We start from the raw sequence: 20,419 nt of genomic DNA on the forward strand, positions 1-20,419 counted from the left end.
CCAGTCCACCAGTTTGAGTTCCTGTAGTGATGACTTTGTGACCTGATAACTTTGAGCTTGTCCCCCTGCAGCTCCACTTGCTAATACTAAACAGTCTCTTTAATCCAGATGAATGGTCCTATATCCTCTTTATTAATCCTCTTCTCTGCACCTCCCAGCCACAGCATTTTAATCAGCTTTCTTAACCTTTTGATGCAGTGGAATCTCCTTATGAACACACACACACACACACACACACACACACACACACACACACACACACACTCACACTCACACTCACACTCACACTCACACACACACACACACTCACACACACAGACACACACACACACACACACACACTCACACTCACACACACACAGACACACACACACACACACAGACACACACACACACACACACACACTCACACACACACACACTCACACACACACACACACACACACAGACACACACACACACACAGACACACACACACACACACACAGACACACACACACACACACACACTCACACTCACACACACACATACAGGGCTCTGTCACGTCCTGGCACAACTGGTTACAACAGCAGGAGTCCTTCAGGCAGCTTTAGAGCTGTGTGTGTGTGTGTGTGTGTGTGTGTGTGTGTGTGTGTGTGTGTGTGTGTGTGTGTGTGTGTGTGTGTGTGTGTGTGTGTGTGTGTGTGTGTGTGTGTGTGAGTGTGTGTGTGTGTGTGTGTGTGTGTGTGTGTGTGTGTGTGTGTGTGTGTGTGTGTGTGTGTGTGTGTGTGTGTGTGTGTGTGTGTAATTGAGGGGCAAAGCTCAGAGTGAGTTCTGATTTCCTACCTGTGTTCCCTCTCTCCTGCTTGGGACAGATTCCTTTAGCGGGCGTCAGCCTCCTCTCCTCTTCTTCCTCCCCATGAGGGGTCACCTGTACCCCCACCTCCACCGGCACCGCCCCTCCCCGCAGCAAGACGGGGTTCCCCCTTTCGCCCGGTTTGGAGAACCCCCCAGAGGCGCGGCCTCCCCCACTGCACCGTCGTCTCTTATGCTCTATGAAGACCAGGATGTCTCCCAGAGGGAATTTGGTCTGGCACCTCCCACAGGTCAAGAGGTCATGCTCCCCTGTCCCCGCCCTCCTCGGAGTGGGGCTGGGAGTGGACGGCTCCGGGGAGCGAGTTCCCACCCCCAACTCATGATTGGCCTCGGCTGTGGGGGAAGAGGGGGGGAGGGGGGGGGGAGGAGGAGATGTTAATCAAGATGTCATCATGGAACAGTTCTAGAACACACTACATCTGATCGTCAACAGCACAAACTGTATCGTACAAAACTAAAGTCAATAACAAATGCTGTTTTTCCTTTATGTGTCAGATAACATTACCTGCAAAATGCCATAATTCCATACCACACCAGAGAACCTGCTTAATGTTAAGCATACTGTTTAGTCTCACCACACAAGCAGGCAGCTGTGTTGCTATAAACCTCCCGCAACAAATAAACCAACCAAACACCTCAGACCCTCAGTCTTATCCGGGAGCTGAGATGAGTGAGTGAAGGCGTGGCTGACACACTATGAGTGAAGCTATGAACCGTTTCACAACGGTCGATGTGTTTCCGGTGTTTTCTGCAATAGCTTCTGCTGTATGGGAACCTCACTACAAGCAAGCAAGAAGGTAGGCCACATCCACCCCACGACACATGTTTATGTTGAGTGGGGACATGTGTGTGTGTGTGTGTTTGTGTGTCTGTTCGTGTGTGTGTGTGTGAACACAGGTGTATTCTCCACAGAGAGATCTATAAAGAGAAGCCACTCCTAACCCAGGTGACAGTACTGCAGGTCTAATTCTCTACACAGTTGACTGTCATCAATATCCATAAGTCATTCTCTCCTGGTCGTTTTACAGTGAAGTCCCATGGTGTAAATTCATGAAGGACGCTTCCTCTGTAACAATACCCTGATATAACCAATAGGTTACGGTATATTCTGTACATCTTCTCCCAGAGGGCCTGCAGGAAGCTTGAAGCTCCAGTGACTCTCAGGGCATTCTGTCTGAGCGGGTACCCAGGGAGAGGTGTTGATGCCTGGGAGAGGAGCTTAGCAGAGCCTGCCTCTATCGTCTACCAGCCGCATTTCCCTCCAGTCTCTCGCCCTACAAACATCCATGTGTGTGTGTGTGTGTGTGTGTGTGTGTGTGTGTGTGTGTGTGTGTGTGTGTGTGTGTGTGTGTGTGTGTGTGTGTGTGTGTGTGTGTGTGTGTGTGTGTGTGTGTGTGTGTGTGTGTGTGTGTGTGCGTGCGTGCGTGTGTGTGTGTGTGTGTGTGTGCGTGTGTGCCTGCGTGCGTGCGTGCATGTGGCTAAACTTCTAGTCACATCTGCTACAGCCAGGCAGTTACACAAATATGGGTCCCAAAAGACCCCCTATTCCCATAGGGCTCTGGTCAAAAGTAGTGTACTATATAGGGAATGGGGCTCTGGTCTAAAGTAGTGCACTATATAGGGAATAGGGCTCTGGTCAAAAGTAGTGTACTATATAGGGAATAGGGCTCTGGTCTAAAGTAGTGCACTATATAGGGAATAGGGCTCTGGTCAAAAGTAGTGCACTATATAGGGAATAGGGCTCTGGTCAAAAGTAGTGCACTATATAGGGAATAGGGCTCTGGTCTAAAGTAGTGTACTATATAGGGAATAGGGCTCTGGTCTAAAGTAGCGTACTACATAGGGAATAAAGCCCTGGTCTAAAGTAGTGTACTACATAGGGAATAAGGTGTCTTTTGGGATGCAGAGCCTAGAGTTTCACATGGTTTCTTAGTTGCACATAATCCCCCATTATGTCTGTCTTTCCAGTCCATTCCCTGACCTCTGACCTCCTGGCTATTGCCCTGAAGTGATTCTTCACACAGCATATTTCTCTTAAACGGTATCTTGGAACAGGGCCAAGTCATTTCCATGTCATAAAAGAGGAAGACAAATATGTAGTTCTAACCTAGCCAGGCCAGGATATCACCTGATGGGACCTGTTTCAGTGTGTTTCTGTGTGTTTCAGTATGGGCCTTGTGACCGTGTGTCTCCTTAGCCCTGGCATCAAAGCCTCATCTCAGTTGCCAGGGACATTTAAGATGGGTGGGTGGCATAATTTGAAATGAACTCAATTCCTGACATGACTGCAACTATAAGCAGAGAGAGAGAGAGAGAGAGAGAGAGAGAGAGAGAGAGAGAGAGAGAGAGAGAGAGAGAGAGAGAGAGAGAGAGAGAGAGAGAGAAAGAAAGAGATCAAGGAAGGAAGAGAAAGAGAGAGAGAGAGAGAGAGAGAGGGAGAGAGAGAGAGAGAGAGAGAGAGAGAGAGAGAGAGAGAGAGAGAGAAAAAGAAAAAGAAAAGAAAGAAAGAGATCAAGGAAGGAAGAGAAAGAGAGAGAGAGAGAAAGAAAGAGATCAAGGAAGGAAGAGAAAGAGAGAGAAATACAATGAGCTCCAAAAGTATTAGACAGTGACACGTTCTTTGCTGTTTTGGCTCTGGCACTTTGGACTTAAAATTAAACAATAACTACGAGGTTAAAGTGCAGACTGTCAGCTTTAATTTGAGGGTATTTTCATCCATATAGTGTGAACTGTTTAGAAATTACAGAACTTTTTGTGCATAGTCCACTTTAAGGGAACCACACGTATTGGGACAAATTCACTTATATGTGTAAAGAAGGTATAGCCAAACGCACTTCAGCCCAGCTTAAAGTGAGACTTGAAAATCCAAAAAACATTCCTTACCCCAGGATATTTCAACTGGTGACTATCCAGAATGAATAAAAATAAGCACTCTGTTGCTGCATAAATCTGATAGATTTATTGACGAGACAAGAAAACAATCGTCTTAAGTTTCAGCATGAATCGCCTTCATCAGAGCCTCGAGTAGGAAAAATGTAGGAGGCACCTACAGTATATATCCTCGCAGGGGAGTGTCCCACTCGTCCCACAAACATGTCAATAATATCAATACTGTCAGTAGTAGCAACTACGCAGGTTACTCAAGTAAGAGTATGAGCATCATTCCAGACTCCTCCTCATACATCCCAGACTCCTCCCCATACATCCCAGACTCCTCCCCATACATCCCAGACTCCTCCCCATACATCCCAGACTCCTCCCCATACATCCCATACTCCTCCCCATACATCCCAGACTCCTCCCCATACATCCCAGACTCCTCCCCATATATCCCATACTCCTCCCCATACATCCCAGACTCCTCCCCATACATCCCAGACTCCTCCCCATACATCCCAGACTCCTCCCCATACATCCCAGACTCCTCCCCATACATCCCAGACTCCTCCCCATACATCCCAGACTCCTCCCCATACATCCCAGACTCCTCCCCATACATCCCAGACTCCTCCCCATACATTACACTTGAATAGCAAAAGACAGAAATATACAAAGAAAAAAAATATATATAAGATGAGAACATGGATATTTATTCAGCAGTAAAAAGTGCAGTATTTGGTCCCATATTCGTAGCTAACAATGACTACTTCAAGCTTGTGCCTCTACAAATTTGTTGGATGTTTTGGTTGTGTTTCAGAATATTTTGTGCCCAATAGAAATTCATGGTAAATAATGTATTGTGTCATTTTGGAATAACTTTTATTGTAAATAAGAATAGAATATGTTTCTAAACACTATTACATTAATGTGGATGCTACCATGGTTACAGATCATCCTGAATGAATCCTGAATAATGATGAGAACGTTACAGACACACAGCTGCCATAATGGTGAAAGGTATGTCTTAGGGGTATGATATTTGTGAGTCTGTAACTTTCTCAATCATCATTATTTCACAATTCATTCAGGAATATTCACTTCAACGTCACAGTCATGGTATCATTTCAAATCCAATGTGCTGGAGAGCCAAAACAACTAAACATGTGTCAATGTCACAATACTTTGGGATTTCACTGTATGTACAGTATATAAAGAGAGATTACAACACTGTATGTACAGTATATAAAGAGAGAGATTACAACACTGTATGTAGACATACTATAACATTTGACATGTCTTTATTGTTTTGGATCTTTTGTGAGTGTAATTGTTTACTGTGCATTTTGTGTTGTTAATTTCACTTTTGTTTATTATCTATTTCACTTGCTTTGGCAATGTAAATATATGTTTCCAATAAATCTCTTAAATTGAATTGAATTGAGAAAGAGAGAAAGAGAGAGACAGAGAGAGAGAGAAAGAGAGAGACAGAGAGAGAGAGAAATAGAAGAGAGTATATAGAGAGACAGCGAGAGAGAGAGAGAGAGAGAGAGAGAGGGGGGGCGGGGCGGGGGTAGAAAGAGAGAGCGAGAGAGACAGAGAGAGAGAAAGAGAAGAGAGTATATAGAGAGAGAGAGCGAGAGAGAGAGAGAGAGAGAAAGAGGGGGCGGGGGTAGAAAGAGAGAGAGAGAGAGAGAGGGGGTGGGGGTAGAAAGAGAGAGCGAGAGAGAGAGACAGAGAGAGAGAAAGAGAAGAGAGTATATAGAGAGAGAGAGCGAGAGAGAGAGAGAGAGAGAGAGAGGGGGCGGGGTAGAAAGAGAGACAGAGAGAGAGAAAGAGAAGAGAGTATATATATATATATATATATATATATAGAGAGAGAGAGAGAGAGGTGGGGGAAGAAAGAGAGAGCGAGAGCAGAACAGATAGAGGGGAACATATGTGTTTGTTAACCCAGGGAGGGTTGAGTAACATGTCCCAGGGCTTAGGACTGTAAATTAGCAGGCGTTGGCACCGTCACAATGCCATAGAAATATCAGCCAACCGCTTGCTCGCTCTGTCAAACATCTTCTAACCGCACCCTATCCTAATCTCCTCATCACCCACCCTCCAGGTCAGGAGAGAGAGAGAGACACACATTTATTTTCATAACAAAAAATGAAGTATGTGTAGAAACAACAGAACAGACTTCACAGCTGCAGTTATAATGTTAAACTTGACACCAATTATGAGGGTTTGAGTTGATAAGGTTGAAACCAAGTAACTAAATCCAGTATCTAAAATCTCACTGATCATCACTTTCCTTCCTATACAATATTTATATGAAGACACAGCTATTAATCAGACAATGACTACGCCACAGGAATGTAAGCTAGGTGGCAGTCAGCTCCTGGGAACATTTTTGATATCCTCTCTGGTTGAGCAACTATCATCACAGTTAAGCAACTATCAGAAGTTTAATGAGATGAGCTGGGTCTAGTGCTTTAATTCATGCTCAAGGGGTTATAATTGCAAACACACACACACACACACACACACACACACACACACACACACACACACACACGCACACTAGACTGAAAGACATTAGACTGAATGACTAAAGAAAGACAGACTGAATGACTAAAGAAAGACATTAGACTGAATGACTAAAGAAAGACATTAGACTGAATGACTAAAGAAAGACATTAGACTGAATGACGAAAGAAAGACATTAGACTGAATGACTAAAGAAAGACATTAGACTGAATGACTAAAGAAAGACAGACTGAATGACTAAAGAAAGACATTAGACTGAATGATTAGATTGAGGACACCCGATAACAGCATTTGCGTGAACAAAACGACAAAAAAATGACAATTTTTCTCAAATGATCATGTATTTATATTTCGTATTTAGTTCCTGCCAAGGCAGCAGCTACTCTTCCTGGGGTTTATTAAGGATCCCCATTAGTTCCTGCCAAGGCAGCAGCTACTCTTCCTGGGGTTTATTATGGATCCTCATTAGTTCCTGCCAAGGCAGCAGCTACTCTTCCTGGGGTTTATTATGGATCCCCATTAGTTCCTGCCAAGGCAGCAGCTACTCTTCCTGGGGTTTATTATGGATCCCCATTAGTTCCTGCCAAGGCAGCAGCTACTCTTCCTGGGGTTTATTATGGATCCCCATTAGTTCCTGCCAAGGCAGCAGCTACTCTTCCTGGGGTTTATTAAGGATCCCCAGTAGTTCCTGCCAAGGCAGCAGCTGCTCTTCCTGAGGTTTATTATGGATCCCCAGTAGTTCCTGCCAAGGCAGCAGCTACTCTTCCTGGGGTTTATTATGGATCCCCAGTAGTTCCTGCCAAGGCAGCAGCTACTCTTCCTGGGGTTTATTATGGATCCCCAGTAGTTCCTGCCAAGGCAGCAACTACTCTTTCTGGGGTCCAAACACATTAAGACACTTACATTACACAAAACCTCCAGCATAAAACAGTACATCATATAACATTATTATACCACTACATATCTAAAATACAAAATGTATAATACCACGATACAACAATATAACAATGCACGTGTGTGTGGAGAATGTGTGCTAGCATGTACAGTTGAAGTCGGACGTTTACATACACTTAGGTTGGAGTTATTAAAACTTGTTTTTCAAATTCACTCCACACATTTCTGGTTAACAAACTATAGTTTTAGCAAGTCGGTCAGGACATCTACTTTGTGCATGACACAAGTAATCTTTCCAACAATTGTTTACAGACAGATTATTTCACCGTATCACAATTGCAGTGGGTCAGAAGTTTACATACCCTATGTTGACTGTGTCTTTAAACAGCTTGGAAAATTCCAGAAAATGATGTCATGGCTTTAGAAGCTTCTGATAGGCTAATTGACATCATTTGAGTCAATTGGAGGTGTACATATAGATGTATTTCAAGGCCTACCTTCAAACTCAGTGCTTCTTTGCTTGACATCATGGGAAAATCAAAAGAAATCAGCCAAGACCTCAGATAAAAGTTGTAGACCTCCACAAGTCTGATTTATCCTTGGGAGCAATTTCCAAACTCCTGAAGGTACCACATTCATCTGTACAAACAATAGTACGCAAGTATGAACACCATGGGACCACGCAGCCGTCATACCGCTCAGGAAGGAGATGTGTTCTGTCTCCTAGAGATTAACTTACTTTGGTGCAAAAAAGTGCAAATCAATCCCAAAACAACAGCAAAGGATCTTGTGAAGATGGAAACATGTACAAAGGTATCTATATCCACAGTAAAACAAGTCCTATATCGACATAACCTGAAAGGCCGCTCAGCAAGGAAGAAGCCACTGCTACAAAACCACCATAAAAAAGCCACACTACGGTTTGCAAACAGCACATGGGGACAAAGATCGTACTTTTTGTAGAAATGCCCTCTGGTCTGATGAAACAAAAATAGAACTGTTTGGCCATAATGACCATCGTTATGTTAGGAGCAAAAATGAGGTAAGAAAATTATGTGAATATATTGAAGCAACATCTCAAGACATCAGTCAGGAAGTTAAAGCTTGATCACGAATGGGTCTTCCAAGTGGACAATGACCCCAAGCATACTTCCAAAGTTGTGGCAAAATGGCTTAAGGACAACAAAGTCAAGGTATTGGAGTGGCCATCACAAAGCCCTGGCATCAACTGAAAAAGCGTGTGTGAGCAAGGAGGCCTACAAACCTGACTCAGTTACACCAACTCTGTAAGGAGTAATGGGCCAAAATTCACCCAACTTATTGTGGAAGCTTCCCGAAACGTTTGACCCAAGTTAAACAATTTAAAGGCAATTCTACCAAATACTAATTGAGTGTATGTAAACTTATGACCCACTGGGAATGTGATTAAATAAATAAAAGCTGAAATAAATTATTCTCTCTACTATTATTCTGACATTTCACATTCTTAAAATAAAGTGGTGATCCTAACTGACTTTAGACAGGGGATTTTTACTAGGATTAAATGCAGGAATTGTGGAAAAAACGGAGTTTAGATGTATATGGCTAAGGTGTATGTAAACTTCCGACTTCAACTGTATGTGTGTATGCTTGTGTAAATTTGTGACAATGTAAAGATTGACACAAACTGATACTACTGTAACAGTGCTTCAGTTCATTCAGTGTATCCACGGCAGACTGACTGATAAGTCCAGGGGCATTTGAGACTGACTGATAAGTCCAGGGACATTTGAGACTGACTGATAAGTTCAGGGGCATTTGAGACTGACTGATAAGTCCAGGGGAATTTGAGACTGACTGATACGTCCAGGGGCATTTGAGACAGACTGATAAGTTCAGGGGCATTTGAGACTGACTGATAAGCCCAGGGGAATTTGAGACTGACTGATACGCCCAGGGGCATTTGAGACTGACTGATAAGTTCAGGGGCATTTGAGACTGACTGATAAGTTCAGGGGCATTTGAGACTGACTGATAAGTTCAGGGGCATTTGAGACTGACTGATAAGTCCAGGGGCATTTGAGACTGGCTGATAAGTCCAGGGGCATTTGAGACTGACCGATAAGTCCTGGGGCATTTGAGACTGATTGATAAGTCCAGGGGCATTTGAGACTGACTGATAAGTCCTGGGGCATTTGAGACTGACTGATAAGTCCTGGGGCATTTGAGACTGACTGATAGGTCCTGGGGCATTTGAGTCTGACTGATAAGTCCTGGGGCATTTGAGACTGACCGATAAGTCCTGGGGCATTTGAGACTGACTAATAAGTCCTGGGGCATTTGAGACTGACTGATAAGTTCAGGGGCATTTGAGACTGACTGATAAGTTCAGGGGCATTTGAGACTGACTGATAAGTCCTGGGGCATTTGAGACTGACTGATAAGTCCAGGGGCATTTGAGACTGACCGATAAGTCCTGGGGCATTTGAGACTGACTGATAAGTCCTGGGGCATTTGAGACTGACTGATAAGTTCAGGGGCATTTGAGACTGACCGATAAGTCCTGGGGCATTTGAGACTGGCTGATAAGTTCAGGGGCATTTGAGACTGACTGATAAGTTCAGGGGCATTTGAGACTGACTGATAAGTTCAGGGGCATTCGAGACTGACTGATAAGTCCTGGGGCATTTGAGACTGACTGATAAGTCCTGGGGCATTTGAGACTGACAAGTCCAGGGGCATTTGAGACTGACTGATAAGTCCTGGGGCATTTGAGACTGACTGATAAGTCCTGGGGCATTTGAGACTGACTGATACGTTCAGGGGCATTTGAGACTGACCGATAAGTCCTGGGGCATTTGAGACTGACTGATAAGTCTGGTGGCATTTGAGACTGACTGATAAGTCCAGGGGCATTTGAGACTGACTGATAAGTCCTGGGGCATTTGAGACTGACTGATAAGTTCAGGGGCATTTGAGACTGACTGATAAGTCCTGGGGCATTTGAGACTGACTGATAAGTCCTGGGGCATTTGAGACTGACTGATAAGTCCTGGGGCATTTGAGACTGACTGATAAGTTCAGGGACATTTGAGACTGACTGATAAGTCCTGGGGCATTTGAGACTGACTGATAAGTCCTGGGGCATTTGAGACTGACTGATAAGTTCAGGGACATTTGAGACTGACTGATAAGTTCAGGGACATTTGAGACTGACTGATAAGTTCAGGGGCATTTGAGACTGACCGATAAGTCCTGGGGCATTTGAGACTGACCGATAAGTTCAGGGGCATTTGAGACTGACTGATACGTTCAGGGGCATTTGAGACTGACTGATAAGTCCTGGGGCATTTGAGACTGACTGATAAGTCCCGGGGCATTTGAGACTGACTGATAAGTCCAGGGGCATTTGAGACTGACTGATAAGTCCTGGGGCATTTGAGACTGACAGATAAGTCCTGGGGCATTTGAGACTGACTGATAAGTTCAGGGGCATTTGAGACTGACCGATAAGTCCTGGGGCATTTGAGACTGACTGATAAGTCCTGGGGCATTTGAGACTGACTGATAAGTCCTGGGGCATTTGAGACTGACTGATAAGTCCTGGGGCATTTGAGACTGACTGATAAGTCCTGGGGCATTTGAGACTGACTGATAAGTTCAGGGACATTTGAGACTGACTGATAAGTCCTGCATGTGTCTGATAATTAGATACATTTCTAGAATGAGTTCAGGCCTGTCATACTCCCACTGTGTTTTCCCTTTAGCCACTGGCTTTGCTAACACACACACACACACACACACACACACACACACACACACACACACACACACACACACACACACACACACACACACACACACACACACACACACACACACACACACACACACACACACACACACTCACACTCACACTCACACACATACTCTCTTTTCCAAGAGATGGGGGTGAGATCCATTGCTGTCTTCAAAATAAATGACACAATGCCACCAACGATACACACTGATGGTTCTGATCAAAAATGTAAATGACAAGAGATCCTGTTTAATCGTGTGTTTTCTCCAGGGTGAGATCCAAGGCAGTAGCTGCTGTTACAGTGTGTGTTGTGTGTGTGTGTGTGTGTGTGTGTGTATGTGTATGTGTATGTGTATGTGTGTGTGTGTGTGTGTGTGTGTGTGTGTGTGTGTGTGTGTGTGTGTGTGTGTGTGTGTGTGTGTGTGTGTGTGTGTGTGTGTGTGTGTGTGTGTGTGTTTCATTATCTTATCCTCGTATTATCCCTCTCAGTGACATCTCATATCATTAACCTAGATCCCTAATTTCAAACATAAAGTGATGAATCAAGTTCATGTCAATAACGTTGACAAGATGTTCTATAAGAGACGTTTCTCTGTTATCTGTTTAGGTTTCCTTTCGGTTACTAATCCAACACTCTAACCACTAGGCTACCTTTAGGTTACTTTATGTGCTGTTAGAGACGTTTCTCTGTTATCTGTTTAGGTTACTTAATGTGTTAGAGACGTTTCTCTGTTATCTGTTTAGGTTACTTAATGTGGTGTTAGAGATGTTTCTCTGTCATCTGTTTAGGTCACTTAATGTGTGAGGTTCAAGGGAAAAATGGATTTCCTCATAAAAATAGTATTTCATCACAAATAAATAAAAAGTTGCATTTTCTAAGTTATCATTTTATGATATACTTTTTTAAATTATTGAATTAATCTTAAATTATTAGCCTTTTACAACATTTTTGGTATCATTTCACACAGACACAGAGACAGAGACAGAGACAGAGACAGAGACAGATGCACACACACAGACACACACACCGACACCGACACAGACACAGACCCACACACAGACACACACACAGACACACACACAGACACCGACACAGACACAGACACCGACACAGACACAGACACACACACAGACACCGACACAGACACCGACACAGACACATTACCAGTAATGATCCCATTCTGAATGTACACAGATACTGCATTAACATAAACTAACTCCACCTCAGGTAGCAACTACAGAGTGGTCAAACATCCTTATACTCCATGTTAATGTTCCATAGGAGATCTGCTGAGATACTGTAGGCTATCTTTCATGTGTTTCTTTTGAATAACACAGACAGGATGCTGTATGTACATAGAGGCCCTCCACTTGTAACAGCAGATACAGAGTATGAACATGCTTGATCAGATACCGTCAAAATGACAATCCTAAGGTCATGAGGGGCACGAAAACATCACTGACCCTCACATCGTTATAGAACATGAGTTACATCCCCGACTGGGAAGGTCAATGTTCCACAAAAAAAAAGAAAGTGAAAAAGTCAATCTAGTCTTTGAACTGTCAGACGTTATTGCCATATACACACTGAGTGTACAAAACATTAGGAACACCTGCTCTTTCCATGACATAAGACTGACCAGGCGAATCTAGGTGAAAGCCATGATCCCTCATTGATGTCACTTGTTAAAATCCATTCCAATCAGTGTAGACTCATTGGAGGAGACAGATTAAATAAGAAGCGTTGAGATAATTGAGACATGGATCGTGTATGAGTGCCATTCAGAGGTTGAATGGGCAAAACAAAAGAGTTAAAGTGGCTTTGAGCAGCGTACGATAGTCGGCACACCGGTATGAGTGTGCCGAGAACTTCAACGTCGCTGGGTTTTTCAGGCTCAACAGTTTTCCCATGTGTGTCAAGAATGGTTCACCACCCAAAGGACATCCAGATAACTTCACACAACTGTAGGAGGCATTGAAGTCAACATGGGCAGACATCTCTGTGGAACGCTTTGGACACCTTGTAGAGTCAACATGGGCCAGCAACTCTGTGGAACGCTTTGGACACCTTGTAGAATCCATGGTCCGACAAATTCAGGCTGTTCTGAGTGCAAAAGGGGGTGCGCCTCAATATTAGGAAGGTGTTCCTAATGTTTTGTACACTTTGGGATTCTTACAGTTTATGTCTCTGTAGAAATTAGTTGTAGTAATTAATGTACAGTACACTACACACCTGTCTATGTGGATGTGCAGGTCTGAGAGAGAGAGAGAGAGAGAGAGAGAGAGAGAGAGAGAGAGAGAGAGAGAGAGAGACAGAGAGAGAGAGAGACACAGAGAGAGAGAGAGACACAGAGAGAGAGAGAGAGAGAGAGAGAGAGAAAGACAAAGTCAGAGACAAAGACAAAGACAACGAGAGAGAGAAAGTACACTCAGCATTTACAGCAAGTCAGAACGTCCAGAAATATGCTGATATTCTGGTTCTCTTCTCTTCTTCCCAACATGACCTGTAGAACCATAGCTGCAGGCTAACTAGCTTGGTTGAGCAAGTCTTCAAACAGACATCAATATGTACAGTCAAGATATCTCGTTGACTCAATTAAACTGGCAGTTTAGTTTACGCCTTCTTCGACCTAACATCTTGCCACTCTGCCAACCCGGATGTTCTAGCTGTGTCTGAATCCTGGCTTAGGAAGACCACCAAAAATTCAGAAATTTTAATTCCAAACTACAACATTTTCAGACAAGATAGAACTGCTAATCTGTGTTACAATCTACTGCAAAGATAGTCTGCAGAGCTCTGTCCTACTATCCAGGTCTGTACCCAAACAATTTGAACTTCTACTTTTAAAAATCCACCTCTCTAAAAACAAGTCTCTCACCGTTGCCACCTGCTATAGACCACCCTCTGCCCCCAGCTGTGCTCTGGACACCATATGTGAACTGATTGCCCCCCATCTATCTTCAGAGTTCGTGCTGCTAGGCGACCTAAACTGGAACATGCTTAACACCCCAGCCATCCTACAATCTAAACTTGATGCCCTCAATCTCACACAAATTATCAATGAACCTACCAGGTACCTCCCCAAAGCCTTAAACACGAGCACCCTCATAGATATCATCCTAACCAACTTCCCCTCTAAATACACCTCTGCTGTCTTCAACCAAGATCTCAGCGATGACTGGAACGAACTACAAAAATCTCTGAAACTGGAAACACTTATCTCCCTCACTAGCTTTAAGCACCAACTGTCAGAGCAGCTCACAGATTACTGCACCTGTACATAGCCCACCTATAATTTAGCCCAAACAACTACCTCTTTCCCAACTGTATTTAATTTTTATTTATTTATTTATTTTGCTCCTTTGCACCCCATTATTTTTATTTTTACTTTGCACATTCTTCCATTGCAAAACTACCATTCCAGTGTTTTACTTGCTATATTGTATTTACTTTGCCACCATGGCCTTTTTTGCCTTTACCTCCATTCTCACCTCATTTGCTCACATCGTATTTAGACTTGTTTATACTGTATTATTGACTGTATGTTTGTTTTACTCCATGTGTAACTCTGTGTCGTTGTATCTGTCGAACTGCTTTGCTTTATCTTGGCCAGGTCGCAATTGTAAATGAGAACTTCTTCTCAACTTGCCTACCTGGTTAAATAAAGGTAAAATAAAAAATAAATAAATAAAAAATCTTCCTTTAGCAGTGTTGGGGAAGCCACTCAATCAATATAGTGTACCAAACTATCAATTACTATCAATATAGTGTACCAAACTATCAATTACTATCAATATAGTGTACCAAACTACCAATTACTATTAATATAGTGTACCAAACTACCAATTACTATCAATATAGTGTACCAAACTACCAATTACTATTAATATAGTGTACCAAACTACCAATTACTATCAATATAGTGTACCAAACTACCAATTACTATCAATATAGTGTACCAAACTTCCAATTACTATCAGTATAGTGTACCAAACTACCAATTACTATCAATATAGTGTACCAAACTTCCAATTCCTATCAGTAAAGTGTACCAAACTACCAATTACTATCAATATAGTGTACCAAACTACCAATTACTATCAATATAGTGTACCAAACTACCAATTACTATCAATATAGTGTACCAAACTACCAATTATTATCAATATAGTGTACCAAACTACCAATTACTATCAATATAGTGTACCAAACTACCAATTACTATCAATATAGTGTACCGAACTACCAATTACTATCAATATAGTGAACTAAACTACCAATTACTATCAATATAGTGTACCAAACTACCAATTACTATCAATATAGTGTACCAAACTACCAATTACTATCAATATAGTGTACCAAACTTCCAATTACTATCAGTATAGTGTACCAAACTACCAATTACTATCAATATAGTGTACCAAACTTCCAATTCCTATCAGTAAAGTGTACCAAACTACCAATTACTATCAATATAGTGTACCAAACTACCAATTACTATCAATATAGTGTACCAAACTACCAATTATTATCAATATAGTGTACCAAACTACCAATTACTATCAATATAGTGTACCAAACTACCAATTACTATCAATATAGTGTACCGAACTACCAATTACTATCAATATAGTGAACCAAACTACCAATTACTATCAATATAGTGTATCTAACTACCAATTACTTCAAATTATAGGAAAGTAAGCTACTCTAAAGCTAACCTGAAGGAAAATATAGTATCCAATCTAAATCTGAAATACTACTATCATCACTATCATCCGTCGCTATCATCACTATCATGGACGTCCTCACTATCATCAGTCGCTATCATCGCCATCATGGACGTCATCACTATCATCCGTTCGCTATCATCACTATCATGGACGTCATCACTATCATCCGTCGCTATCATCACTATCATGGACGTCATCACTATCATCCGTCGCTATCATCACTATCATGGACGTCATCGCTATCATCCGTCGCTATCATCGCTATCATGGACGTCATCACTATCATCCGTCGCTATCATCACTATCGTGGACGTTATCACTATCATCCGTCGCTATCATCGCTATCATGGACGTCATCACTATCATCCGTCGCTATCATCACTATCAAGGACGTCATCACTATCATCCGTTCGCTATCATTGCTGTCATGGACGTCCCTAAGATCAACCTCATTGAATGTGGTATTGTTATCTCAAAAAACAAGGAACATTTTAACTTTATCGGTCCTGAGATGTCCAGCCCTTATTTTTAGGTTCACAATGATGTGTTTTGCCATGTTATTTTTTAGGAATACAAGTAGAAGACAAAACTACTTGACATAAACAGTTCCATTCATGAGTTTTACTGACAAAAGTAAATCAAATCAACCATTTTTTACCAGGTTTGCGCTTTGGAAGTCCAGATGTATTTATCAGGTCTGTCTGCAAAAGCAGGAACCGGATAAAACATGTATTTACATGGATGCTGTAAGTACAGAAATGGTTTACTCACTGGGAAATTAATATCCAACTAGTCAGTGACAACTGTGTGGAGTTTGTGACAGCAACTCTGTGAAATTATGCGAGCTTATTACAGTATTATAGACACTATGTCCTGTTAAGCCCTTACCTTCTTACGACTCTTGTGTAGCTGGTGTAGTCTCAGCGTTTCATATATAGCTTTTATTAGTTTGTAGCTCAAACCATTGGGACTCTACAGACATTTGTTGTATAAAAGACCCGGCTCCGGGCCTCTTCTGCCCTTGTCTTACAAACACCGCTGTAGCTCAGCCCCCGTTAATCACACAGGATAATGCTTGGTATCTACGGATGCAGATGGAATAGACGAAGCCAGTGGTACTACACAGTCTGTACACAATGTTTAAAAGGGGTTATAAGTCCAAAACGCGCTGACGATAGGGTGGGACTCATTGGCTTTTTAACAACTCATTCTTTGTATAATGTAATGCTAATGGTCAAAATCATCTGTAATCATCTTCTCCTCGTGAATCATAACGTCAGATTCACTCCAGATTTGGGATTAAGACTCGTTACATCAGTCTTTAATGGTTTTGATAGAAAAAAATTGTTGTTGCATTCAAATATGTCCGCTCTGTACCTATAGATGTACGTTAGCACATGTACTAGTGCTAAAAAAAAATACAGGAAAAATCTTCTCATGAATCATAAATCAGATTGATTCCAGATTTGGTATATATGAACTCAATGAATTAGTCAATGATTTGAGAATGATTAGTTGCTGAATTCAACGTCGACCACGCTACACCACTAGGTGGCACTATATCACACCAGGGCTTTTTAAGAACTGAACCCATGGACATGGGGCCATGAAACTTGGTATGTAAACCTTATGTATATATCCTTAGAATCTTTGTGAATATAAAGTCAATGCAACTTTAGATGGCTGCACCAGACCAGTTGGTGGCACGATAGATGTCATTGGCACCAGACTAGTTGGTGGCACTATAGATGTCATTGGCTCCAGACCAGTTGGTGGCACTATAGATGTCATTGGCACCAGACTAGTTGGTGGCACTATAGATGTCATTGGCACCAGACCAGTTGGTGGCACTATAGATGTCATTGGCACCAGACCAGTTGGTGGTACTATAGATGTCATTGGCACCAGACCAGTTGGTGGTACTATAGATGTCATTGGCACCAGACCAGTTGGTGGTACTATAGATGTCATTGGCACCAGACCAGTTGGTGGCACTATAGATGTCATTGGCACCAGACTAGTTGGTGGCACTATAGATGTCATTGGCACCAGACTAGTTGGTGGTACTATAGATGTCATTGGCACCAGACCAGTTGGTGGCACTATAGATGTCATTGGCACCAGACCAGTTGGTGGCACTATAGATGTCATTGGCACCAGACCAGTTGGTGGTACTATAGATGTCATTGGCACCAGACCAGTTGGTGGTACTATAGATGTCATTGGCACCAGACCAGTTGGTGGCACTATAGATGTCATTGGCACCAGACTAGTTGGTGGCACTATAGATGTCATTGGCTCCAGACCAGTTGGTGGCACTATAGATGTCATTGGCACCAGACTAGTTGGTGGCACTATAGATGTCATTGGCACCAGACTAGTTGGTGGTACTATAGATGTCATTGGCACCAGACTAGTTGGTGGTACTATAGATGTCATTGGCACCAGACCAGTTGGTGGCACTATAGATGTCATTGGCACCAGACTAGTTGGTGGCACTATAGATGTCATTGGCACCAGACCAGTTGGTGGCACTATAGATGTCATTGGCACCAGACCAGTTGGTGGTACTATAGATGTCATTGGCACCAGACCAGTTGGTGGTACTATAGATGTCATTGGCACCAGACTAGTTGGTGGTACTATAGATGTCATTGGCACCAGACTAGTTGGTGGCACTATAGATGTCATTGGCACCAGACCAGTTGGTGGTACTATAGATGTCATTGGCACCAGACTAGTTGGTGGTACTATAGATGTCATTGGCACCAGACCAGTTGGTGGCACTATAGATGTCATTGGCACCAGACCAGTTGGTGGTACTATAGATGTCATTGGCACCAGACCAGTTGGTGGTACTATAGATGTCATTGGCACCAGACCAGTTGGTGGTACTATAGATGTCATTGGCACCAGACCAGTTGGTGGTACTATAGATGTCATTGGCACCAGTGGCACCCAAAGATACTAGATCAATAACTATTGGTCAAGTGGACTTTGTCTTGAGCAAAAGAATGTTAGATTTAAATTATATGTGAAATATTGTTAGAATAACACAGAAAATATGTAACTTATCTTAACATAAACCATTAGTCAAATTGACAATACATTAAGTAATGACTTTAAAAAATATAAAAATATTTTACCTATATTTAACTAGGCAAGTCAGTTAAGAACAAATTCTTATTTACAATGACAGCCTACTCCGGCCAAATCCAGACGATGCTGGGTCAATTGTGCGCCGCCTTATGGAACTCCCATTCACGGCGGGATGTGATACAGCCTGGATTTGAACCAGGTACTGTAGTGATGCCTCTAGCACTGAGATGCAGTGCCTTAGACCGCTGCGTCACTCGTGAGCCTGAGAATTTAAGAATGATTACCTAAGGCATTCAAGGTAACCAGCCTAGAACACTAGACTAAACTACACTTGCGTCAACCATGGCATTGAGAGAAAAACGTGGTAATGCTTTCAGTTATGGCACATAACGGAAAATAGTTCCTACATGATAGAGTGCTTGCTTTGTAATCCAACTGATCGTGTCCTTTCTGTCACCCTGTGAACCCCGTTCATAGCTGCTCAAAGCTACATTTTATACTCTTTTTGCAAAAAAAAGTAGTTTGTAGTTCCAGTAGTTAGCTACAACGCTACAAAAAAGTAATTAACCACAGGTAACACTACCAAGATTTCAATTTAGTTCAACTACCACCAAGCTACTGTAAAATGTACTTGACTTACTAGTTGAACTACTCCCCAACACTGTCCTTTAGCCTCTGGTCTCATCCTCCCTCCCTCCCTCCCTCCCTCACTCCTCTCCTCTCCCTCCCTCCTTATACGCACCTCCCTCCCTCCTTATACGCACCTCCATCCCTCTCCCCTTCCCTCTCTCCCTCCTCTCCCTCCCTCCTTATACGCACCTCCGTCCCTCTCCTCTCCCCCCCTCCCTCCCTCCCTCCTTATACGCACCTCCATCCCTCTCCCCTTCCCTCTCTCCCTCCTCTCCCTCCCAGATGGGTGTATTGCCTCCAGGGCTAACCTGGGGGTTATGGCATGATACAAGGCAGCTCGCCCAGTATCGGTTTACACACATATGAGCACACTACGTGTATTTGGCTTAATTCATTTGCAGGGCCTATACTGTAAATACAGGCATGGACACATGCAAACACACAAAACCTCACGCACACACGGCTACACACACGCAATGCATATGTACACACGCAATGCATATGTACACACGCAATGCATATGTACACACGCAATGCATATGTACACACGCAGACACAGGTGGACAGAATTAGGGACAGATGGGCAGATGGACACATACAAATTCTACATTCGCTTTCTCTTGTTCTCTCCCTCTCTGTCTTTCTCTCTTTCCTAGTTTATAGTCTAATTACATTTCTTTCATAGAATATATGCATTGTATTTCACGTTAAAGTTGAATCGTTTAAATCCTCTGGCTTAGCGTTATGTCAGTAACTGTTCTGTGCTTCCCAGTCATAAATACATACACGCCCACATGCAAACACACACACACACACTCACAGTTTCAGATATTCGCTATAGATAGGTTGTCGTTGAAGAAGCATTTTCAAACTTTTTGAAATATTTGAACACACGGTTCGTTCCGTAGCTCTGTAAGCAAATGAGCCATAGGTGTGTAGGAGTTATTATAGGGGTGGAATGTCCCCTGAGCCCTGTGTGATGTTACGAGCTGCATCCCGAGGGCTGTTGA

The 20,419-nt window shown here is 42.8% G+C and overlaps 1 protein-coding gene across 2 annotated transcripts in view; it reads right to left on the reverse strand.

Moving 5' to 3' along the window:
* Positions 1–20,419, reverse strand: part of LOC109882572 (B-cell lymphoma/leukemia 11B) — a 57,980-nt gene that overhangs the window by 34,000 nt on the left and 3,561 nt on the right. Inside the window, exons 1-2 of one of the 2 annotated variants that reach the window (XM_031836830.1) lie at positions 1,362–1,485; positions 827–1,189 (exon numbers count right to left, since the gene is read on the reverse strand). In XM_031836830.1, coding sequence (XP_031692690.1) covers positions 827–1,189; positions 1,362–1,416 — 418 coding nt within the window. In that variant the 5' untranslated portion in view covers positions 1,417–1,485. Of the gene's footprint in view, positions 1–826; positions 1,190–1,361; positions 1,486–20,419 lie in introns of those variants that run through there. The other variant, XM_031836829.1, reaches the window with a different exon arrangement.

Source organism: Oncorhynchus kisutch, linkage group LG12 (genome assembly GCF_002021735.2).
Source record: "Oncorhynchus kisutch isolate 150728-3 linkage group LG12, Okis_V2, whole genome shotgun sequence".
NCBI lineage: Eukaryota > Metazoa > Chordata > Actinopteri > Salmoniformes > Salmonidae > Oncorhynchus > Oncorhynchus kisutch.